The sequence below is a fragment of the Rhinolophus sinicus genome, linkage group LG06, assembly GCF_036562045.2.
Source record: "Rhinolophus sinicus isolate RSC01 linkage group LG06, ASM3656204v1, whole genome shotgun sequence".
In the NCBI taxonomy this organism is placed as follows: Eukaryota; Metazoa; Chordata; class Mammalia; order Chiroptera; family Rhinolophidae; genus Rhinolophus; species Rhinolophus sinicus.
The window spans coordinates 19062631-19088620 of record NC_133756.1 but is presented as its reverse complement, the minus strand read 5'-3'; the positions used below and the strand labels follow the sequence as shown (position 1 = coordinate 19088620).

The following is a 25990-nucleotide window of genomic DNA, read 5'->3' as shown; positions in this document are numbered from 1 at the left end:
TATTTTTTAACTTAAAGGAATATGATTTTTTATTGTAAAAAGAAAATGTATACTATAATAGGTACTTTTAAATGTTAATGTTTTATTGAGGTTACTGTGATTATGTTTGTCTTATTTCTGTAGAATTTATTTATAAATTCTGGTCACATTTTTTTTGTGTGTGGTTGTTTGTATAAACAGTATCCAAATAATGTTTACTTGCTTATTTGATGGCAGTTTCAGAATGCCTTTAATTTTATATGTGCCCTCAATTTTAAATTAAATTGAAGAGAAAGGACATACTAAATTCTAATCTGAAGGAATAGTAGCATTTTAATTAAGATGCCTTTGTACAAAGATAACCAGGGATTTTTGGGGGTTAGCCACATAAAAATTGTCTAGGGAAATAACTGCTCTTATAATGTTTACTATATTATTTTTTTCACATTAGTGTTCAAAATAGAATAATTCTAATACAGCTTGGTATAAACTTTGACATTTTTATTTAAATTATTTCCCTCTCAGCTTTCTAATGAATAGACAGAAATGCATACTTCTAAGCCTTTAGTTAGAAAATTGCTTTCCTTATTATATAGGAAATTGGATTTTTCCAATTGTATTTGTAAACATAGACATGTCTTTTTTCCCCAGAAAAACATTCATGATTTTAAAAGTACTTAACAAACTGATAACCAAACAAAATTTTAATTTGGTACATGCATATGCAAAAAGTTAACACTTTTAGGAAAGACATTCTAGTTTTACACACATTGTATGAAAATACCCTTAAAGAATATGGAGCAGTTTCAAGAAAGCACTAACATGCTCCCAAACAAACCGGCACAACCATTCTAGAAGAGCTAAACAGCATTTTTTCTTTTTCATGTATGAAGAATAGGATTTCATTTATGCAAAATAGGATCGTTTTCTCTATTGTGGTAAAATATACCTAATATAAAAGTTACCAGTTTAATCATTTTAAAGTGTATAATTTAGTGGCATTAAGTACATTCATATTGTTGTTCAACTGTCACAACTGTCTAGTTCCAGAACTACTTCATTACCCTAAATGGAAACCTTATACTCATTAAGCATTCATTTCCCGTTCCTCCCTTTCTCCCGCCCATGGCAACCACTAATCTGCTTTCTATCTCTATGGGTTTTCCTACTGACATTTCATATAAGTGGAAGCATATAATATTTGGCCTTTTGTGTCTGGCTCTTTTCATTTAGCACAGTGTTTTCAAGTTTTCATTAATGTTGTAGCATGTATCAGTACTTGATTCTTTTTATGTATGAATAATAATCCATTACATGGATACACCACATTTTATTTAGCCCTCATCTGTTGATTGGCATTTGGGTTGTTTTCATTTTTTGGTTATATGAATAGTGCTTCTGTGAACATTTGTACGTAAGCTTTTGTTTGAATACCTGCTTCAATTCCTAATTGCTATAATGCCTAGAAGTGGGATTTCTGGGCCATAAGATAATTCTATATTTAATTGTTGAGGAATTGTCAAACTGTTTTCCACAGGGGTTGCCACATTTACATTCCCACCAGCGATGTATGAGGGTTCCAGTTAGCCACATTCTCAGTAACATGTATTTTCTATTTTGTTTTCTTTTTGTTATAGCTGTCCTAGGGGAATGTGGAGTGGTATCTCATTATGGTTTTGATTTACATTTCCCTAATGACTAATGATCTTTTCATGTACTTGAGAGCCATTTGTGTATTTTCGTTGGAGAAATGTCTGTTCAAGTTCTTTGCCCATTTTCAAGTGGTTTGTTTGTCTTTTTGTTGTTCAGTTGGAAGTTTTCTTTATATATTTAGGATTCTACAACCTTATCAGGTATTATTTGTAAATTTTTTTTCCTCATTCTGTAGCTTGTCTTTTAACTATTTTTTTTAATTTTTAAAAATTGTAGTAAAATATACACAATATAAAACTTAACTATTTTAATGATATTTAAGTGTACAGCAATAAGTACATTCATACTGTTGAGTAATCATTACCACTGCCTGTCTCCAGAACATTTTTAATCTTGCTAAACTGAAACTCTGTACCCATTAAACAATTCCCATTCCCCTTCAGCCCCTGGCAACTACCATTCTATTTTCTGTCTCTATGAATTTCACTACTTTAGGTTTCTTATATAATTGGAATATACAGTATTTATCCATTTGTGACTGGCTTATTTCACTTAGCATAATGTCATCAAGGCTCATTCATGTTATAGTGTGTGTCAGAATTTCCTTTTTACAGCAGGATAATATTCTTTTACATGTATATGCCACATTTTATTTATCCATCTATTGACGGACACTTGGGTTGCTTCCACCTTTTGGCTATTGTGAACAATACCGCTGTGAACATGGTGTAAAAATATCTGTTTAATTCTTCACTTTCACTTTTGGGTATATACCCATAATTGGAATTACTGGATCATATGACAATCCTATTTTGAGTTTTTTGAAGAACTGCTATACTCTTTTCCGTAGTGGTCACGCTATTTTACATACCACCCACAAACAGTACAAAACGGTTTCAATTTCTCACATCCTTGTTAACACTTAGTATTTTCTGTTGTTGCTTTTTTTTTTTATAATAGTGATCCTAATGGGTGGGAAGTATTATCTCACTGTGCTTTTGATTTACATTTCCCCAATGATTAGTGATGTTGAACATTTTTCTATGTGCTTTTTGGTCATTTGTATATCCTTTGGAGAAATATCTGTTTAAGTCCTTTGCCCACTTTTAATTGAGTTTCTTAAATTAAGTTGTAGAAGTTTCTTTATTTTTCTGCACATTAATGCTTGTGTATCAGATAATGATTTGCAAATATTTTCTCCTGTGAGTTGTCTTTTCATTCCCCTGGCATTGTTCTTTTATGCAAAAAGTTTTAAATTTTGATGAACAGAGTTGTCTTTTTTATACAGATTTATATCACTCTGACTTTTTAAATTTTGGTTAGAAAATGTGGTTGACTTATTATCTGTAAGCTGCTGGGCATGCTGGGCTCTGAACACAGCCCCACAAAGACACTGTTCAAATTCAAAATCTATATGCTAAAGAGATAAGTAACAAATGACTAAACTTGTTTTTTAAATGTGGCAAAGTAGATTCCCCTTTTTAAACTTTGTAATGGAAAGGAAATTAGGCAATGGAGTGATGGATATTTCAACTGTAAATCTGTTCATTTTAAAGTAGGCATAATATATATATATATAATTTTAAATCTCTGGAATTTAATTTTCATTTTGTTTAAAAACAGACAGCAAATATGCAACTAAACTCTCTGACTTTGAAACATGCCAGAACCATATAGTCATTCTCACGTTAACCTGATGATATGTGGTCCGTGTACTTTAGTTGATTTTTAGCCATGAGACTGAAAGAAGATTTAAGCTCTTTTTTTTTTTTTTTTTTTTAATTGAGATCCTTCTCCTTCTAGGTCGATCCCCCAAGTCCCAGGGCTGATACTTTATTTGGATCTTCTGGCAGAGACTGTGAAAGAGATGGGTGGTCCAGGATACACAATGGTAAGCTACAAGTTCTCTCTCTTCATTGCTTTAGCTGCCTTTGCTACACTCAAGCATCAATTGACTTGGCATCGATGAACGAAAACAGAATCTTTGCTGTATTACTGGATAATGTGGTATAGTAATACCGCATTATAGTTATACCACACCCCTTTTGATAACTTGTGGGACACCCATATAGATACTCTCTAAAAATAATAAATTTCTGTGCTGCTATAAACTATTTCCTTTTTTGAGATTCAAAACATGTATTAGCATATTAAATAAAGACTGATAATTTCTAGTAAAAAAACAAAACTCGATTTTGTTTTGCTCAATGCTGTCTAAATTTATTTGACTGTGGAAGCCTTTTCTCACCTTAACACATATTACTACTTAGGTTTGTGGAACAGGCTTTGGGAAATAGCATAGTAAAAAGAGTTCAAGGTTATATTTTGGACATACATTTACACATACATTTGAATACTTGTTCTGCCACTTATTTATAAAGTAGACATTCTTGGACATATCCTTAACTACTTTGATAATCAGTTCATATATTAAAGAATGAAGATAGTTTGGTAAATGTTACCATGTAAACTGCCCTAGCACACAGGACTTATAAATAAATAAATAGACAAATAAATAAATATGGTTATCATTTATATTTCTGAAAAGATAACCTAAAGATCCTTTAGGTTTAGTTAATAAGAATATTTCTTTTATCTTTAGCCCTGGTCCTAATGGTTAGGTAAGTATTTTCTTAAGTTCAACATGAAGTTGATTTTTATGAAGATTAAACAGTAGTGTATAATTAGGGATATTTGAGTGTTAATATCTTTAGACGTTGGCTAGCCAGTTCAGCAAGCATTCACCGGCAGCCTTTGAGTTAATTTAGTACACACTGAGACAGGCATAGAGGAAGAAAAATGAGATAGATTGAAAAAATATATAATCATGACATCTAGTGAGCTCTGTCTATTTCTGTTTCTACACTGTAGTGTATAATTTCTTTTTTTAAAAACGAGGAAATGAAATATTCTTCTCTGAGAACATGCAGTGTTTGTGCTCATTTATTTTGCTTTTCTAGCACTAACAGGGAGATAGATGTGGTAATCAATAAGTCTTTTCTACCTAGAATGTCAATTTATATGAAATTAGGAACAGATGTTGTACTGTTTCCCCTCTTGGAAGAAATTTATGGGCATCAAAAATAAGCTTCAAGAATAAGAAAATCACAAATAACTTCAATATAGATGTTTATTTGGGAGATGTTTTTGGAATGCACTTAAGCATCTGATTTCTCTTGACAGTTATACATTTGCCAAATTTCAGACTTAACAGAAAAGTTGAAAAAGTACAAAGTATTCTCAAATACCACAAATATTTGCTTTTTTCTCCTTTTATCTCTTTCCCTTCCCTGCCTACATCTCTGTATGAGGACCTGTGTATAAGCTTTTTTGGACAAGGACACCACTATGGAATGAACTGTGTCCCTCCAAAATTCCTCTGTCAAAGCTCTAACCCCAGTGTAACGGTATTTGGAGTGGGGCCTTTGGGAGGTAGTTAGGTTTAAATGAGGTTATGAGGGTGGGGCCCTCGTGATAGGGTTAGTGTCCTTATAAGAAGAGACACCAGAGATCTTGCTTTCCCTCCCTGCCATGTGTAGACACAACTAGAAGGCAGCCATCTTCAAATCAGAACAAGAGCTTTTACCAGAAACTAACTGTGTTGGCACCTGGATATTGGACTTCCAGCCTCCAGGACTAGCAGAAATAACTGTCTGTTGTTTTAAGCCACCCAGTCTATGGTATTTTGTTATGGCAGCCTGAGGAGACTAATATAGATACTATCTTATGTGATGCAATTATCAAAAGTGGGAAATTAACAACAATATAGGAATAGTAACTAACCTATAAACCTAAATCAGATTTTGCCACTTGTCCCAATAATATCTTTATAGCAAAAGAAACCCCACATCATGCATAGCCTTCAGTTGCCACGTCTCTTTAGTTTTCTTGAACATGGTTTAGTTCCTTCGTCTTTCTTTGTATTTGACATTGATAATTTTGAAGAGTACAAGCCAGTTATTTTGTAGTATGTCCCTCAATTGGGGATTGTTTGATTTTTCCTCATGGTTATATTAGCTTATTCATTTTTCCCCAGAATACAACAGACGTGATGTGTTATTCTTAGTACCTCATGTCTGGAGGTGCATGATGTTGCTTTGTTACTGGTGATGTTAATTTGTTCACTTGATTAATAAGATGGTGCTTGCTAGGTTTCTCCATCAGAAAGGTGCTGTTTCTTCCCTTTGTGATTATGAGCACATGCCTTGTGACCATGTAATGTCCTGCTACTCCTCAGCTTGGACCCTGTTAGCGTACATTAAGGATTCTTGCCTGAAACAATTTATATTGTGATGTTTGCCAAATAGTGAATTGTTTTAAATTCCATTATTCTTTGTACATTTATTACTTGCATTTCTCCTATAAAGATTTTCCTTTATCATTTCTTTAATTTTAATGCCCCTGTTCTTTTGACTAAATGTTTTTGTTTTCCTGGCAGGCAGTTGAGCACTTGTGATTTTCGGTTCTCCTCAACTATTTAAGTGCATATGGGAATTTCTTATGATAGAGTCTCTTAAAAGTGAATTTTCACCTATGACTATCTTACTTTAACGGAAATTCTTCTTGAGCATTTTCTTGCCAAATTATCTTGCCTAATATATATCTTAAGTTTTTATAGGATACCATTTCCATCACCATTGATTGTTTTAGTCTTCAGAATAATCACGTGAAGATGAATTTAACTATATTTGATCAAGAAAAATGACAGAGGGTTAGAAAGGTTGATTAATGTTAGAGAGCTGCAAAATAACCACGGTCAGTCTAGAATCCAGGTCTTCTAACCACAAGTTCCTTTGTTTTCTAGCACTGTCCTACTACTTTCTCTATTTTCATTCAAGTATGTAGTTTTTTTTTGTTTGTTTTTTGTTTTTTAGATAAATTTTTCAAGCACATTTGCTCTACCTGGAATTGCCATGGCATATAATTCTAATTGTAATTTGTTTAGTCCTGTTGAAGAAACTTAATATGTCTTACACCTCAAGAATGTTTGGAAGCTTTATCCAGTCACTTACGTATTTTGAAGAGGAAATCAAGGGCATCATTCTGGCCTCTTTTATTTGCTGAGAATTTAGGAAAGATGTTAGATTCTGCCTCCCCCTTGGAGGAAACTTCTCTTTGAAGATTCTTTTATGAGTTTCATTTCTACATAAGATTGTAATCTTTTATGAGCTTTCCCTAATCCCTTTGTTTGATGGTTGTTATTTGTAAAGTAAAATAAATTTGAAATAATATTCAAATCTTAATATGCCATATCTTGAGTAGATAGCAATAAATGGTAATATTTTAATGTTTTCTGAATAAAATAACATGTAATCATCATGTATATACTTATTAGCAAAATGTCTCATTTGTTTCAGCTTTTATTGAAATGTGTGTCTCCTCATCTTAGAGCAATAGGCAGCTAAACAGTGCCATGTTTAGGAACTCCTTTTTTACTTTCTTTATTTCTCTATTCTTTAGCAAACATTTTTAACAGCTTTATTAAGGTATAATTTATCTACCGTAAAAGTCACCTGTGTTAAGTGTACAATTAAATGGTTTGTAATACATTTGCATAGTTGTATAACAACTACAATTCATTCTTAGAACATTTGCATCATCCAGAAGAGTCTCCTTATACCCATTTGCAGTAAATCTGCATTCCTTCCTCAGCCCCTGGATTGTTTTTCCACCTTGGGGCTAATTATGAATAAATGCTACTCTAAACATTTACGCTGAAGTCTTTGAATAAACATATATTTTCATTTCTCTTGGAAAGATACCTAGGAATGAAATTCTGCTTCATATGGTAAATTTATGTTTAATTTCTTAAGTAATAGCCAAGTGTTTTCCCATGTGGTTAGACCATTTTACATTCCCACCAGCAGTGTATGAGGTTTTCAGTTTCTCCACATCCTTGACAACACTTGTTGTTGCGTTTTTATTATTATTATAACCATCCCTGTGGGTACACAGTCCTATCTCTTTGTGATTTTAATTTGCATTTAACTAATGGCACTGAACATTTTTTCATATGCTTGTTAGTCATTTGTATATCTTTTTTGATGATCGTTACTCTTCCAGTCACTGGTGGGAAACTTGCTCTTTCCTAAACTTCAGACAAGAAAACAAAATGAGGGAGGAAAGTCTGAGACTTTTGCTACTGAGACTTTGACAGCCATAGAAATAAGAAAGAAAAATATATTAAAGGTCAGAATAAACAGTTTCAAGTGACTACATCACAAGTGAGAAAGAAATATAAAACACTTCATTGAAGTGTCTTTCCTTTTTAGAAGGTTGGCTCTCCTGAGAGAGATTAACCCTAGTTTTATTTTATAAAGCTAGACATCTTAACTTTGCTTCCAGTTGTAGGGACTGACATATGGCAAATGCATTGGCCATATGCTCCATGGAGATTCCCAGGACAGCAGAGGCCAACCTTAGAATGTTAACGTGGGCACTGGGGTAAGTGCTGACAAAGAACTCCAGGGGCCTCTCGTTGAAGGTTCAAATAGGTGTATACATTCAGCATTAGGTACCTTTTACAACAGTAGTAGCGCTAACTACTGGAATGGCGTTTCACTCCTTGAAGTTATGAGAAAGGAAGATGATATAGTGGGGTACAGTGGAGGTTGCCAAGATAGGGATTAACTCAGAGGAAACACATAGTGGTAATCATTAGCTCAGAATAGGGCTCAAGAATGACTTTGCTAGAATGAAAGTTGATACTGAGATGCTGAGTTTTAGATTAAAGGTCTTTAAGTCCCGCTTGAAGTTGGGATTGGTCCTTTAGGACTGAGTCAGACAGCTCTGAACCTGTTGGTGAGGGTCAGCGATGGAGGACTGAAGGATGCAGAGGCTCCAGGTTATCAGGCTCCTCTCAATGGGAATGGTGACTTTAATGCAAAGTGGATCCTATATTAGATGGTTGCTAAGGAAATGTTTTGGTGACTGATGGCCACTTTTTTTTTAGTGTGTACTGTTAGTCTCTACTTGATACTTGATTAATTTGATTATATATCACGTCCATTTGGTTAACAAATCCATAATCTGATGTCATTTTTGAGACTAAAGTCACTTTATTCTGTGTGCTTGTGTTGTATAATAAGGAAATCTATTGTGCTTATATTAGTAGAAGTAGCACTGAACTAATAATTAAAGACCTCAGTTCCATTACTTGTTAGCTATACAGGAAGTCAGTCTCCTGAAATGTAGAGTAGAAATAATAATCAGTCTTACTTACTGCATTAGTCTGCTTAGGCTACCATAGCAAAAAACCATAGACCAGGGGCTTAAACAACAGACATTTATTTTGTCACATTTCTGGATGCTGGGAAATCCAAGATCAAGGTGCTGACAAGGTAGGTTTCATTTTAAGATCCCTTCTCTTGGCTTGTAGGCCGCTACCATCTAACTGTATGCTTACATGACCTATTTGTGTGTACATGGAGAAAGAGATTGAAAACAACAGCAGGAGAGCATGTGCATGAGTGCAAGCTCTCTGATATCTCTGAGGGCCAATCCTCATGACTTCACCTAACCCTAATTACCATCCAAATCTCCAAATATCATCACTTTGGGGATTAGGGCTTCAACATACGAATTTTGGGATGACACAAACATTCAGTCCATAACACCTATTTCATGAGTTTGCTAGAGAATCAAATAGGAGCTAACATTTATTGAATGTGTGTTTTCTGCTAGCTGCTATCTAAGGACTTATATTTCATTGGTTAATTACTCATAGTAACCTCAAGAATTTTAGATACTATTATTTATCCCCATTTTACAGATGAAGAAACCTGAGATTTAAAGAAGTAAAGTAAGTTTGTCAAGATCACACACACACACGATCTGAATTAGCTCTTTCTTCATGCTTTTCTCAAATGTGACCCATTCATTAAGGCCCAACTCAACATTCTCCTCGTTCAGGAAGTTTTTTCTGATTGCCTTCAACCTTGAGAGATTGACCTCTGATACGACTTTTTAATAGCACTAATTGCCTGTACCATTCTGACTTAGCCTGTTCCTTTATGCTGCTATTATTCACCCTTGTGTAACATAGTCAAAGTAAATTATAAGTACCTCACGACCATGGGCCGTGATTCTTATTCCCTTTGTCTCGTGCATTTAGAATATAGTTAGTAATATTGGTAAGGATGATTAAATGTGAACATTGGGAAACCTCAGATCAGAGTAACAGCTTGATTTGTAAAAAATGAAAGAAAATTATAAATCTGCTTGAATCAGGGAAAGTTTATAAAATGTTTTGTGGGAAGCAGAAGACATACCAGTGTTTTAATGTATTGATACTTTTAGTATTACATTAGCTGTCAGAAGGAATACGTACCATGTCCAGAAATTATTACCTTAATTTTTTTACAATATAAAAAAAGCAGTGTTTATTTACATTCTATATACCTTAATTTTCAAAGTTAGCATATTTGGAGAGCTAAGCTCAGTATGTCCTTATCGTTTTTTTGTTTCTTCTGCTACTTGTGGCCATGATATACATTAGACTTTACAGAAGCAGAGTTGGGCTATGATTTACTTTCATTTTTAATTTTGAAAAGCACTTGAAGTAAGTTGAATATTACTGAATTAAATGGCGAAATTTTCCTTGTGTAAAAGACGTTAATGTATCCACTTTTCTCTGTAATGTTTCATGACACTTGAATTGAACATCTTATACCATAAAAAAAGCTAACTAACTGAATAGCGACAATCCTAGGTGTCTATCCATATAGATACATTTTTTTCTGGACAAAGCTGTTTGGAAGGTAAAATATAAAATGGTAGAATGCTTTTGACCAGAATGCATGAGTAAGGAAATAGAATTGCGAATTATGGCTCTAATTTGCTTGACTGTCAATATAACAGAGGTTATAATACTTAAAAGTTGGTTCTTGAAAGTTGAATCCTTTAAGTAATGAATAAAACCCCCAATTTTCATCTACAAAGCAGTGGTCATTATCTCAGGGAGAGATTTGGAATAGTTTTCTAATCCACTTTGTAACAGATACTGTACCAGGGACTTTCATAAGCTGCATAAGTTAATTATCACCATGACTCCCTGAGGTAAAGTAAGCATTGTCTTCAGATTCTTAAAATGAGGAATGAAGCAGATTAATTGTATAACTTGACCAAATATAAGTAATGCATTTGATAAATGGTGGAATTAGAAATTGAACCTAGGCTTGTTTGACTTAGAATTTGATAGTAATCATTGGTGATGGGGTAATAATAGTCAACCTTTATTTTATTGCCGTATGTGTAATACCTACTATAATCTTTAAGACACATTATAAAGAGGCACATCAGACAGATGAGGAATCTGAGACTTAGAAAGATAAAGTAATATGCCCAAGGTGATACAGGAAGTGCTGGGGGCTGGACTGTAACGTAGATCTACTTGTCAACAAGGTCTGTGCACTAAATAAAGTATGCTACCACCCTCGAAAGCTGGCCTTGTTTTCATTATACAGACTTGGTTCTAACACAGACTCCAAGAATAAGAACACATGTAGTTTGACAATATCTGTCAATCTATATATTCAAATTACATTTCATCATAAACCCGTTTATCAACTAAAAATTATCTGTTTCATCCATATCAATCTCATAACCATTCGTGGAGATAAATTGATTTATCAACTAAAAATTTTTTTGGTTTATATTCAGATTATTTCCTACTGTAAAGAAATTAGTATTTGTGAAATCAATTACTAAAGAACTGACACACATTTTAACTTGTTGCTTATCATCTTGGTTGTGTGTTGAAGGATTTTAAGATGTTTCTGAATATTGCTATATGAATTATAATCATAGAAGCAGAGTGATAGCAAAAAATCTAGGATGAAACAAAATTTTCTTTTTGATATGAAATATTTATAGTTTCTTTTGTATATCCTTTTTCAGATCATTCTCATCTTGGCTGCTACCGACCCAAGGATTATAAGGTATGTAGTGTAAATTTCAGAATGATAATTGTCCTTGCTTTCAGATAGAAGCATAAGTCAGAGATTATCATGGTCGAGAAAATGCACAAACAATAATTGTCATATCATGAATGTCATTATTTTGGCTACACTGTCAACTGGTAGAATAGACTTTTCATTGCATGTCTTCCTACAACTGTTTTGTGGCTTTTGATCATTCATTTGGTTTAATTACTTATTGAATATGTTTTTGTATGTATATGTGCGTGTCTCTGTTAGAGAGATAGACAGAGAAATTGGTTGTTAGTTTTAGTAATACCTCACAGAGTGCTATTTCTAAACTTCAGTCATTCACAGAACATCCTCATAATTTTTGCAATGACTACATACGATTGATCCTATTTTCTTTAAATTCGCTTTCTTTTTATTTCATTGCTATAAATGAAAAATCAATATTACATGCTTTGAATGGAGGATAGTCTTAAAAAATAAAGTGAAAACAAAACAATGTTACTAAATTCTGGCTAGATAATTGTTATTTTTCCAAAGACTCTGAGGCATGCTCTCTATTTCTTAAAATGAGATGACCAATGATAGAGGTATAGGAGGCATAAATAGCTAACTGAAGATTTCTGATTGAAAAATAATTGAAAAGAAAATACGTTTTTTCCTTTGTGATGCCGTATTATTTAATGTATGTCCATGTGCCATGTAAAATATTCTTGTGTACCATCTCAAATCATTTGGGGTACCATATTAATTATCTGCTATATCACTAGTAGTTCATGTCCTGTAGTTTGAGAAGTACTGCCTCAGAGTTTGTCTTTTCATCCCTAAATGGAAGCTTCTTGATAATAAGTGTTATTATATTTGGGAAAACAAAGCAAAACAAGAAACATAGCTTTTCTTATAGCTTTGCTTATTACTTGAAAACAATGAATTTCATGCTTGCTAGCACCACATAGCATAGAACTTTGCCATGCTTTGAGTGCGATAAAAGAAATAATAGAACAGTTAAGTAATGAGTCAGGGCACTGTATGACTGAGGGCTCAGATCAGCCCGAGTGTCAGAATCATCCAGGTGGAACTCTACAAAAATTCATTTCAGGCCTACTAAATTGAAATCGTTGAGAATGGAGACTGGAAATATTTCATTTTTAACAAGTTTCGAGGTCATTCTTATGCAGCTCTCTTGCCATTTATCCAAGGATTGGCAATTGAGAACCACTAGTATAGACTATGAATATAGCACTTACATTATTAGAACTGCCCCTTGTATAGTGTTTGTATGGGTTTGTTTAAGGCTGCCCCAAGAGGAGTGTGGGCCAGGCATAATTCAACTGGTGCAGGCCCATCCTATTATGTAGGATTTACTCAAACACACATGTACATATATGTGCCCATTGATGTGTATAATATATATATGTGAGCGCGCGCGCGCACACACACACACACACACACACACATAAAAAAGCATAATGTTCAGTGTCTTGCATGGGGCCCAGGAAAGCCTCCTTAGTTGTCCTACCTAAGGGCCAAGCTTGTCTTTGCACATTTCCTAAGTCATGCTTCACAATTTAAAATTATATGTATATATATATATATATTTTTTTTTGTTTGTTTGTTTAAAATCCACCTGTCTTACTAATCTGAACATTCTAGAATGGTAAGGACCTTACTGATCTTACTTGTTGATAATTGCTGGTACCTAGCATATTGTCTGCTCTATAGTGTGTTCTTAATATATGTGTATAGTGTGAGTGGATTATGAAGAGAAAACAAGTAAACCAAATATGTAAAAATATAAAATGGAGAGAAAGGGATAAAGTTAATATGATACTAATCTTTGTACTAAGGTAACTATAATCCGGCTCTACGTTAGCTAGTCCTTTTAAAAACAGGTGTATGTATTTAGAATCCTCTTTTCCAAATGAGTTCTTTGACAGAACTGCACTTCCACCCTTCTTTAATTCCACCCCCACTCTCACCTCCAGATTCTTCACTTTTATAGGTTTAGAGCAGAAGTTGGTAATTCATACTACCCTTGTTAAGGTAGTGGATGGTTAAGTGAGCTCACAGGATTGTTTTTGCATTCAAGGGGTGGATGTTCATAGAAATACATATACAGCATTGGACACAACTAACTTTTCTATGGAAAGAAGAAAGGATTATTTTTTTATAGGCTCATAGGAGCCGGTTAATATTCAGTTGGTGGAACACTATAGGATTTCTACGAGGAAAAGATTCATGAAGCTGTGAGTGCTTGCAAAAAAATTTCTAGAAAAATGAGGCTTTGCCTGAATTTGAGAAATATTTTGCATAGGCAAGAGAAGAGAGAGTAGAGTATCTTTAGAAGGAAAGCAACATGAAAAAGATTTGGAGTTTGAAGTAAGTACAGTGTCCTGGGAAAAAGAGAAGCTACTGGTCTGGCTAAAGTGATCATGGCTTTTTAACATCTTTACTTTCTATTTTTCCTGCTTCTCCATATCTATTATATCTCTGCTTCCCTTTTTAATATTTCTCATTGTTCAGTTATACCTGTTCTTTTGGCCAAACTCAACTTTCTTCATCCTAGATACATTATAATCAGCTGTTGTCTCATAAATACACTCTTTCAGTCTCATTTCTTTTTTTGTTCTGTCATTACTGTGCCACGAATCACTTCTCTCCCCCACATTTGCTTTGTGTACAGTAGGCATTCATTTAATACATTTGTTTTCAGTGGAGGTTGTACCATCCTCAAGGTGGCATTTTAGACATTTTTTATTATAATTATTGAGGAGAAGTGCTCTTGATATTTAATGAGTAGGGAAGCTAGATATTCTACAAAGAGGGGGACAGTTCCAAACAATGAGGAATTCTCATGTCCCTCAGGACTTGCAGCTATCTAACTCACTGAACAGTATGGCGGTGAAAAATATGTTAATAATTATTAGAACCAGTCCAACTACATAAACACAATATTTTTACATTGTTTTGAGATACACTGTTTATTAAAGGAATACAAGTATAGTATAAAGATTATACCTTGGTTAAAAATATGTGGTGTACTATAACACCATGATGAAGTCATGGCTGCTTGTTTATTCTCCTGGTTTTCTTGTATGGAATGGTTTATGATCCTCTTACATTGACTCCATTATGTTTTCTGGAGTAGTCACATTTGGGCATTAATGTAGTGACATACATAATTTAAGTCATGTTCCTTTAATTTCTCTTTATACTACAGTTAAGACAATACATTTATTTAAAAGTATGTGTGTATGTAATTTACATTTTTCAATACATTTCACTTAAGGATATAGAAGAGGGTAGTATAAAATATCGGTTTTTTAAAATGAGAGCTTAGTAACCTTGGACTGCTGTAACAAATACCATAGACTGGACAGCTTAAACAATAGAAATTTATTTTCTCAGCGTTCTAGAGGGCAAGATCAGGGTGCAGCCATTTTGGTTCCTGGTCAGAGCAAGGACTGCTTCTCAGCAACAATTCTCTGGAGGAGGGAAAGATAAATTGTGGTGGAAAGCTAGCTATCTCTGCCTCACCTAGAATGCTTTGTCCCTCCCCACTCCCAACTTCTTTCTTTCTGTTTAAGAAAGTATTATGCTGGAAATGAAAAATTAGTAAAACTCTAGAAATCATCTGTACCCTCATGGATATTTCGTAATAGTGACAGAGATAGATATTAACAAAATCACAAAAATCAGTATATATTTGGAACTGATAAATATCACGGAAGGCATGCACTAGCTTAGACATTATGTACCAGGGGATTTGATCTGGTGAAGGAGAATAAAAAAAGCGTCTTGAGGATGAGTGATGGCCCTTGAGCTCTGAAAGTGAATAGGAATTTGCTACATGAAAAGGGAAGAAGAACCTGTGAGAGGGAAAGGGGAAAATACCATTTATAAAGGTTTAGTGGCTAGGCAAGCTGAAAGACCAGTGTTGCCAGAAGGGAAAGACATGAGTTAGCTGCATGGTATAAATTGAGGCTGGAGTAGTAGATAAGATCAAAGCTTTTAGGCCATGTTGTAGGAATTTTGGTAATTGCCCTAAGTACAACAAGAATAAATGAAATTGTTTTAAACAACAAGGTGGCATGGTTAGATTTGTACTTTGAAATATCACTCTTGATTACAGTATGGAAAATGGATTGGACTGGGGAACAGGTGGATACTAGTAGACAAGTCAGTAGGATATTGAATAGTCAATGTGAGAAATGATGATAGCTTGGATTGGGGTGGTAGGAATGGAGATTGATAGCAGGGGAGATATTAGATACTTGGGATTAATGTTGATGGAAAAGTGGACTTGAAAAATGGAGGCGATATACTGGGTTCTCATAGAGAAGGACTCAGTGTCATAAAGATGTCCTTTTACTTAGACTAATTTGAAAATTAATAAGTCTCACTAAAAATATCTCCAGGCATTTTTTTTTTTTTTAAATCCCAGGAACTACGCAAAAATAGCCAAGAAAACTTTGAAAGCAGAAAGCAATGAAAGGAATTTAGCCATGTAAATGTTAAGAATGACTCTTAGATTTCTGATTATCACAACTCTGTGTTGATGACACCATTTATTAAGATAGGAAAATATGTAAACATGAGTTCGGAGTTCACAGAATTTTTAAATTCTGCTCCAAATTCCTGTTTATCTTGTTTAGACTTTGGAGAATCTCTGATGATGGCTTTCAGCTCACAAACAGAACAGAGCTTAAAATCAACCATATGGTACTTTTTGTTTTCTGAAGAGGATTAACTTTAAGAAGTTACTGAGCTTTTGTTTCTGAAAGGTCAGATGGGGAAGAAGGCAGGTAGGAGGAAGGGTAGGGATCTGAGATAATGGAGGAACACAGAACAGAAGGTAAGAATAGTGGTATGAAGGACATTTAAGTTGGGATGTGAGGGTATCTGAAAGAGACAGCTTTCAATTTCTCATTTTTTATTTGCCTTGGCCAGCAAGTCTGAAGCAATTTTTTGGAATCTGAAAAATTATTTGGAATTTTTGTCATGCCAGTTAAGAAATGCAGACTATTGGATATGTGGGATTTTTGCTCCTTTTCATTCTAAGGCATTTTTCAAAGGAAGAGTTTTGTTCACATTTAAAAAAAAATCTCAAGTGGCCACTGTAATTTTAAAATATCCTTGGTGAAGTTATGCTATTTAGAGCAGTTTATGACATAATGCCACAAGGGAGAGACCACCTTGACAGTCTTATTTAGTATTGTCTCTGAAAGGGGAAGGTTAAGGGCAGGTATTCATAGGGTTTTGAAGTCTGGGCTTCAGTGTTTTAAGGTAGGGCTTTTAATAAGGGAATCTAATCAGTAAACTTTGTGATATAAAAGTTAGGATTAATGGATACAAAGGTTTTAGTGTCTTAAAGTAAGTCGTGATAAGGAAGGGATTTGTCTAGTTGAGTGATCCATTGTCCAGAGAAGAGGACTGTTTGCCCAGATTAAGAACCTATTGTTACAAGAAGGGAGCTGGTTAGTGATTTAGCAGGCTCTTATTGAGAGGTACATGCTCTATTGGAAGGTCCCAAAGCAAATAGTGAAGTTATTTACTCGTTTATAGCTTATTTTGCTGGGCAAGAATTTCCTGGAATTAATGGTAAAGTCAAGTTGAGGTAGGTGGGCCTCAGGTCTTTGTTCTGATAGTTAAGCCATGTGACTGCAGAGTCTCAATTCTCAGGTCTCACTAAAGTCATATATGCTTTCCAAAACATTAATGTGCTACACATTGTTTGTGAGATTTATTCCTAGAAGGCTTATAGTTTTGGTTCCTGTTGGAAATAGCGTTTTATGTAAAATTACATTTTTGAGTGTTTTAATTGATTTTTACATAACATTCTTGCCATAGATATTCTTGAGTTGTTGTTTTTTTAATAGAGGAAACGGTACACATCTACAAATAGTGAATTTTATTTCTCACTTTCAAATTATTTCTTTGTCTTAACTTACTAGGATCTTCAATGCAGTGTTGAGTAAAAAGTGGTGATAGTAGATGTGACAGAAACATTTATTGCTTATTGGCTATTCGTGTCCTCTCCATATTTTCAGGCCCTTTTACAGGTGTTTGGGGCCCTAGTTCTAGCTAATAGGTTGTGAATGGAAATGATGTGGATCCCCTTCCAGGGTGAAGCATAGAAGAACTGCTGTGAACTCTCTCCTGTCACAGTGACAGTAAGGCCTCGTGTTCTAGATGGTACGGGTCTTTGGGGAGTCTTGCAAAGTGTTAACCAAGCCCCAGTTTCCACTGCAGTGCAGCCTAACATGTCACAGCACAGACTGATACACATTCTCGTCATGGATCACGTCCAAGTTTTCACACCTATGAATGTCATTTGCAGTAGATTTTTGTTAGATATCCTTTAGCACATTAAGGTAATCCCCTTTGAAATTCCTTGTTTGCAAAGAATATCTATTTTTAAATTATAGGTGTATGTTGAATATTATCGAATGCTTTTTTCCAGCGTCTGTTGAGTTGATAATTTTTTTTATAGTGGATTAATAGATTTTCTTATGGTAACCCATCCTTGTATCCTTTGAATAAACCCAACTTGGTCATGTTCTATTCGTTGTGGTGTTTTTTTTTTTAACATTACTTAATTTAATTTTTAATATTTAAGATTTTTTGTCTATATATGGTCACTAGTGAGGATGGTCTGTAAATGCCTTTCTTATACTTTCCTTGAGAAGTTTGGTGGCATTATTATGGTCAAATCATGAAGTTAGTTGGTAGATGTTTTCCTTCTTTCTTGGGGATAGTTTGTCAGTTTATTCCTTGACTCTGTATATTGGGTTGTTAGTAAGTTGGATTGTGAGCCCATCTTTTGTGGGACTTTCCTTATAGGCATCCTGTGAGGCTTGGGTGGGGGGAGTTTTTCATTTGTTTCTGACGTAGATGCCTCATATGTCTCTGGAATTGGACCCCTACCACTTAATAGCTGTTTGAGTTTGCTTCAGTTTCCTCTCCTGTTAAGTGTAGATAATAAAAATACCTACCTCATAAGGTTGTTGTGAGGAGTAAAGTTATTTATACAAGTGCATAGAGCAATGGCCCAAGAAGGAAGTGCCCCCCCCACACACACACACCAAGCATTGATATATTTAGGAATTACTTATCATTTTTGTTGCAATATTTTGGAATTTTTTCTAAATTCTTCAACAGTGTAAAGAAAGTGCATCTTCTTTAGAACAAACCAGCTAGTTGAGCATATGGATTTTTAAATTGGCTGAGATAGGAATTGATCATTCACTTAAAGTACGATTCACTAAGGACCGTTCTCAGCAAATTTGAGAAACTGATCTCAGTTACCAAAATCTCAGTTACCAAAATATTTCTCCTTTTTGAGTCAGAACCATACTTTCTTCTTACCATCCTGAAAGTAGTACCTATACAGCACTTCTTTCCCATAGTCCTTATTATTCTCAACTACTTCCCACTATTTCCATTAGAATTATTTGTATTTATTTCTCAAATTTTATGCCCCCGGATAAAAGAGAAATTTTAGAGCATGGTATATAGTACCAGGTACTAAGGAGGTTTTCAACAAATACTTGTTGTACAAGTGAATTTACTGGTTCCCATTATACTTAGGGAAAGTCTTTCTTTCATTAACTTGACCTTGAAGTTACTGTAAATATAAAAATTTTATGGCCATCAATATATTAACTTACTGTATAAGCAACTTTTCTGGAATCTTATTTCATAAGTGTGGTATAACCAAACCGTTATATATCACAGATTTGAAAAGTATGTCATTTACATAATCACATTACATTTATATAATTACAATGAATTTAAAATATGAAATTTTCTTTTCTACTTGTAAAAGTTTCAGATTGGTTAAAAATACTGGGTTTCTTAAAAAATCTTGATACATTTGAATATTTGCAATGTTGGAATTGTTGCGTTTCTGAGATCTTAGAAAAGGCATTTAAAGAACTATTTCCGTAACTGTAAAAAAAAAAAAAAAAGCCAACCTCTTTATGCTGACATATGAGGAAATAAATATTATTGTCTTTCATAAGCCAAGCCCTCTGCTTTATGTGTTCACTAATTTTATTTCATTTATATTTGTTGCAAACCTATAAGATTATTTCCCCAGTTTATAAATAAGGAAACTCAAGCTTAGATAGAGTAAATGACTTTGCTCAGTCACATAACTAGGAGGGATGTGAGCCCACGTCTTTGGACTCTATGCCAGTATTCTTGAGGAGTCATCCAAGAAATGGAACTCTTCTGTAATGAGCCAGAGATAATACTGCATTGGGTTCTTGGAAGAGAAGAAGTAACTTGTGGAAAACTCACAAGATCTATGGAAACATTTCTTTTTTTTTTTTAATTGGAGTGACATTGGTTAGTAAAATTACATGGTTTTCAAGTGTACAATTCTATAATACATTATCTATTAATATATATCACATTGTGTGCTCACCACCCAGAGTCAGTTCTCCTTCCATCCCATGTATTTGATCCCTTTTTCCCTCTCCTACTAATTCCCCTTCCCCCTTCCCCTCTGGTAACCACCAAACTGTTACCTGTGTCTATGAGTTTTTGTTTCTTTGAAACATTTCTTAAACCAAGGCTTAAGGTAAAAGTTCGAAGTGGATTCTTATCAAGGACTTACCCCCTCATTATACCTCCCAGTCCCCCATTTATATATAAAACTTTCCAAGACAAATGTTTACTCTAATTCTATGGAAAGAATACATCCCAGCTGTGTTCCCATCGCACAGCTATTTATTATATGTCTATTTAGTTCAAATTTCACTCCTCGGTGTTTTCTCATTACTTGTTTTTTAATGTCTCCCATTCTGGATTGTAACATCTTTGAGGTCTCCTATTACATTGCTTTTTTGTACCTTGTTCAGTACTTTATACAGTACATAGAAGATGCTTAATAAATGTTGATTGTTATTGAGTTATATCATTTAAAGTCATCTACAAGGTACCCGTCCCATCTCTGATATTCTCTCCTATGACTTTCCTATAGAGATAGCCAAGTGATTGTAGTCATTGTTCATCTGTCCTGGTGCCGTTTTCCCCATTCTGAATGCCCTGTTTCGCCCTTTCTCTACTTACGGCCTTAATTCCAATCTCACCTCCTCCACGAGACCTCCGCTGTTCAGATCATTAGAAGTCTTTGAATTGCCTTCTGCAGTTTTTACCATTAGGGTGTATCTGACACTTAGCATATCTCCGTCTCAGTTATCTTTCTATGCCCTGGCTCATCTGGATTGTGAGTTCAAATCCCTGTACCTCTCTAGATCTGAGTATTAGCTTACATGTTGTTCGAGAGATTCTCAGTGAATGTTCTGACAAATAGAGAAAACAATTAGTTGTAGTCACCTAGAAGAGACTATATTGAAAGCATTGCTGACTAGTTTGGGAAAAATTTTAGTAGACAAACAATGCTCTGCCAGCCAACATGACTCAATTGGCATTGAATTAATGAAGAGAAAATAATCTCTCTAGTATAAGCCAAGTGGTTCATATTTGGACATAGCTCTAGAAACAGCATTATAGTACTTCCCTGCCCCCTTTCCTATCATTCTCTTAATGTACACTTGGATTTGTTGACCATGGAGATCTCTGGTCTTATTTTTGACATTCACTGTTTTTGCTTTTTGTCTTTCTGAACACTTAATGATGGAGCAATTTTCAGTTGTTTCTTTTATTCAATCTGGATCACATATTTCTTAGTTATTTGGGACTCTAACTGAGTCATTTGAGTTACGTGCTGTTTGGTTCTGCAATGAAAACTTGATTCTCTCAGCTGACTGTTGACTCACCATATGTTGCTATAATTCTGCAAAGCAGTGAAAATTGTAGTATCAATTCAAAAAAAGCTGTTGGACCAGTGCAATACATTACTTCTAGTTATTGTAACTCATATATCTAGGCATTCTGTAAGATACTTTACATAAACTATGGAAAATCTATAAACTAGCTGTTATTAACCCTATTTTACACAGAGGAAAATGAATCTGAGAGAGATTAGGTAGCTTTCTTAATGGTCAAACTGACCTTCTTAAAGGTCAAATATTTAGTAAATAGTACTACTACAGTATAAACTGTTGTAGTCCCAGCACTTAACACAGTGACTGTAAGTTTACTATGTGTTAAATGAATGCAGTTCGTCTCTCTCATTCTCTCTTGAACTCAACTCCATATTATCACTACCATTACTCCATCAAAGCTGCTCTTGTTGATGTAACTGATGACCTGCCTATTGCTAAAATCCAAAGGTTCATTCTCAGTCTTCTCTCACTTGACCTATCAGCAATATTTGACTCAATTACTCCCCTTCCTTGAAGTACATTGTTTAGTTCCCTTCCAGAATAACACATTCTATTGTTTTGTTTTGTTTTGTTTGTTCCCTTCTTCCCTGGTCACTCCTCAGTCTGTTTCCTTCTCATCTTCCCATCGCTAAATGATGGCGTATTCCCAAGGCTCAGTCTTCAGATGTTTTTTTCTTTCTATTTATCCTCACTTCCTAGGTGATACTATTTATGTCTTTATCCCGGACTCTTCCCCTGAATTCCACTCTAATATGTTGGCTGGTTAATAGATTAATAGATATGTGAAGCTAAACAGGTCCAAAACCTGTCTCCCAATGTCTTACTCTTCTACCCTTTCCAGCTGGAAGGTTAGAACGATTTCATACAAACTCAGCTCTTCCAGTTGCCTGGGCCAAAGACTTTGGTATCATTCTTGACACCCAATCCATTAGCAAATCCTGTTGGCTCCATCTTCAAATTTCCTTCTGCATCTGATCGCTTTTCACCTCCATTGCTCTTACTCTGATGCAAACCAGCATCCTTTTCTCTATTTTGTTGTAATAATTTCCTAGCTGATTTCCCTGTCATTGCCCTTGGCCCCTCTCTAGACTGTTTTTAGCATAATATCCAAGGAGATCTCATTAATTTTTTTAAAAGAGCCTATTTTCTCTGCTCAGAATAGAAACCTAAATCTTTAAAATCTACCTTTTTGATCATCTCCTATTATTCAGTCCAGCTCTGCTATCTTCCTTGCTATTTCTAATATATCAGACAAGTGCCCACCCCACCCCTCAGGATCTTGGCATTTATTTTTGGGATATTCTTCCCAGCGATGTCTCCATGACTTAGGTCTTGTGGTCTGTAACTACTGAGGTCTTCAGGCCTTTACTCCTTAGGTCTTTGCTAAGACATCCTCTTCTCTATGAGGTCCCCATTGACTATCCTATTTAAAATTATAGCTCCTTCCCTACATACCTCTCCTGCTCCACCCACCAGCACTTCTTATTTCCTTTCCTGCTTTGTTTTCTTCCCATGGTATTTGCCATCCTTTGACATACTACATATTTCACCTGTTTATCTTGGTGTGTGTGTGTGTGTGTGTGTGTGTGTGTGTGTGTAAATCTATCACTCGTTACGAGAATATAAATTTTATTAGAATATAAGTTCCACAAAGGCAGGAATTCATAAATTTGTCTATCCTGATTTATTCATTCGTCTGTCTCCAGGACAAATGCAGCAATGTATAAGTATTAGGGCTAGAATTTTGTTCTGTTTGGCCTTGTAACTAAACTAAGCTATTATTAGTTTATGTTTACTTGTGCTTTGTTTTATATGTACACCCCTACCTTTACATCACCCTTACTCAAGAGCTTTTAGAATTGGTAAAGTTTTATAAATTTTAGATGTGGAATGAACAATCCAGATGCATTTAATGTTTAATCTTAAAATGATCACGATGATTGCTACCTTCTGAAATTTACCTTCAAATATTCATGTGGCATTATACATATGTTTTTTTACTTGTACAAAGGATGTGTGTGTGTGTGTGTGTGTGTGTCTGTTTGTGTTATGTTACTATATTATATGTATACATATATAATTTTTTAAGCAGGTTATCAGGACATCCCATGGGAGAGACTTCGATGACTCTTTGGAAAGGTGTGATGAGTATTTGAGCCCAAGGTCATGTAGCAAGGCCCAGCATTCAGCCAGGACCTTACTAGTGCATTCAGCACCCTCAACAGCACCAAAGCATTCTCCAAGTCCTGTGCTAAATCGAGCTTCTCTCAGGGAAAGGTAATGCTTAGTCTCTATTTCTGTACTACTTTTTTGAGTAATTGTCATTAGCAAAGAGAGGGTAGCAATTATGTATGTGAAATGGTTATTTGTAAAAATATAATTTGATGTTAGGAGGCTTACTTAAATTGCTTTTGTTTAGAACATAGTGTGTATTATATAGCATTAAATACTCCTCCCCAGCCCAGTTCTCTCAAAGTGAGTATACTGTTAGTGAGTTTATTAATTAGGGTCACTTTAGCCCTAGTTAAGTATTGTAGTTCATAAAAGTGAAAAATAGAGTATGTGATAGGTTTTTTTTTTAGTAGATTCCTAAGTATTTAACATTATAGGCATGGCTCATGCATAAAAATGCAAAAGGGTTATATTTTCCTTTTGGTTATGATGATTCTATATATTGTTGGTATAAAGTACCTGGTTTCCTCAAATAATCTCCCTCCAAATCCTCAAAAGAATCTTAATCATGTAAAGATTCCAGGTCTTCCTCTAAAAATGCTTTTGAAGCCACAGTTAGACTGTAGTTATAATTTGAATATGATAGAAGTAATTCCTCTTCATCTGTTTTTGTTGTTGCTGTTGAATCCATATTGGAAATTCCTTGCCCCGCTCACAAGTAGTTAGTAACAGAACAATAGCTGTCATCAATTAAAAAACAAAACAAGAAAACACCCATCCTGGGTATTTTAAAAATTGTGTAGAAATTTGAAAACCTAACAGATATACCATCAACAACATGGAAGTAAAATCTATTTTTACAGATGATATAAAATAGCTAAAGTAGCACGCTACATTTCTACAACACATTAGGGCCATCAGACTTAATGACAAAGTTTAAATTAACTATAGAGAGTCTATCAAAAGTTCATCTTAAAACTGATGCTTTGAATAAGAGTGTGTCAGTTTGGAGGCTATATTAAAACATCCCTATTCTGAACAAATAGATTTGTCTGTTTTCTCATTAGCCCTATAAGCATTTAAAATGAATATATGGAGGTATGCCAGAGACCCCAATCCCGAGATAGGAAATTTTTATTAATGTTGCTTCTAGTTTATTAGAATCATGCCTGTGGGATCATTGAGTTCAGATAGATAGATAGATAGATAGATAGATAGATAGATAGATAGATAGATAGGTAGGTAGGTAGGTAGATAGATAGATAGATAGATAGATAGATAGATAGATAGATGATAGATAGATAGATAGATAGATAGATAGATAGAGAGAGAGATAGATAGATAGATACAGAGATAGATACAGAGATAGATACAGAGATAGATACAGATATATATGTGTCTGTGTTTATATCTATATCTGTCTATATATATCTGGATCTATAATCTTTAAAAGTGCAAGAGGAGCTCTTGAAAAGAGGTTTTCTGCTAAATTCTGTTCAGTATCGGGATTTTCTTTGATTTCCATGTCTGCTCAGATGTTCAGACATATAGTTGATGCTACTCTCTTTTTACCTGCTTTTAGAATTAAGCACTTGTGGTTTTGTTGATTGGTTCTTTCCAGTGTCTGTAGGTTTTCAAGAATTATTTTACCTTTATCTCTTTGGATATGCTTTTATACATATTATTTTATTTTCTACATTTTCACATACTTTGCAGGACTCTCCAGTTGTTTACCACTATAGTATAATACCAGTTTTAGTCTTGTGTTATTTCATTGTTGTATGTAATTTTGTCCCAGCTTTTGAAGCCTGTCCGTTCAAGGTTGATAAATTCTTTATTGAGGCGATATTCACATTGTTTTCATTGAGGATTGCTAAAGCCAGTGGTCCTTTTTTCATGTTCAGTGCAAGGCATGGCTTAGAGTAAATAGTGTCATTTAGACATTTATTTTGATGCTGGATAGTAGATGTGGATAGTAATTCTAATACATGTTAAACAGTATGTATTTTTTCTGACTTGAAGAAGGTTGAGGTACTTTTAATTTTGAATTCATCTAAATTAATTAATAAAATTTTAGGGGTACTCTGTAGAGTAGATAAATTTTATTGCTCTCACTAAGGGAAAACATTTCTACTTTGAGTATATTTTCAAAAAAAGTTCTAGATTTAGACTATAATGGAAAATAAAAGACCTTTGAGACGTACCACAAGGAACCAAAAAAAAATTGTTTTTTTTGGCACACTCAGCACCACATCTTTAAATATAAGACATTCTCCGATCTGGCGTTTTAGGTCACTGAGCAATATACTTATAGGGTGTTTATGCAATCCATTGGAATAATAAGCAATTTAAACTGATTGAAATGTAGATTATATGTCTCAGGCAAAATTGGGAGTATGACTGAACATACAGCTATAGGAGTTTATCTCGGTAAATAGTCATTAAAATTAATTTTTTTCTGAA

General features: G+C 34.4%; 1 protein-coding gene across 4 annotated transcripts in view; it reads left to right on the top strand.

Annotated features, from left to right (window-relative positions):
• Window positions 1-25990, top strand: part of SPATA6 (spermatogenesis associated 6) — a 99406-nt gene that overhangs the window by 41946 nt on the left and 31470 nt on the right. For 2 of the 4 annotated variants that reach the window (XM_019710877.2, XM_019710875.2), the window contains exons 8-10: window positions 3436-3523; window positions 11530-11570; window positions 23448-23632. In XM_019710877.2, the coding sequence (XP_019566436.1) occupies window positions 3436-3523; window positions 11530-11570; window positions 23448-23632 (314 nt within the window). Of the gene's footprint in view, window positions 1-3435; window positions 3524-11529; window positions 11571-23444; window positions 23633-25990 lie in introns of all 4 variants that reach the window. The other 2 variants (XM_019710876.2, XM_019710873.2) reach the window with 1 other exon arrangement.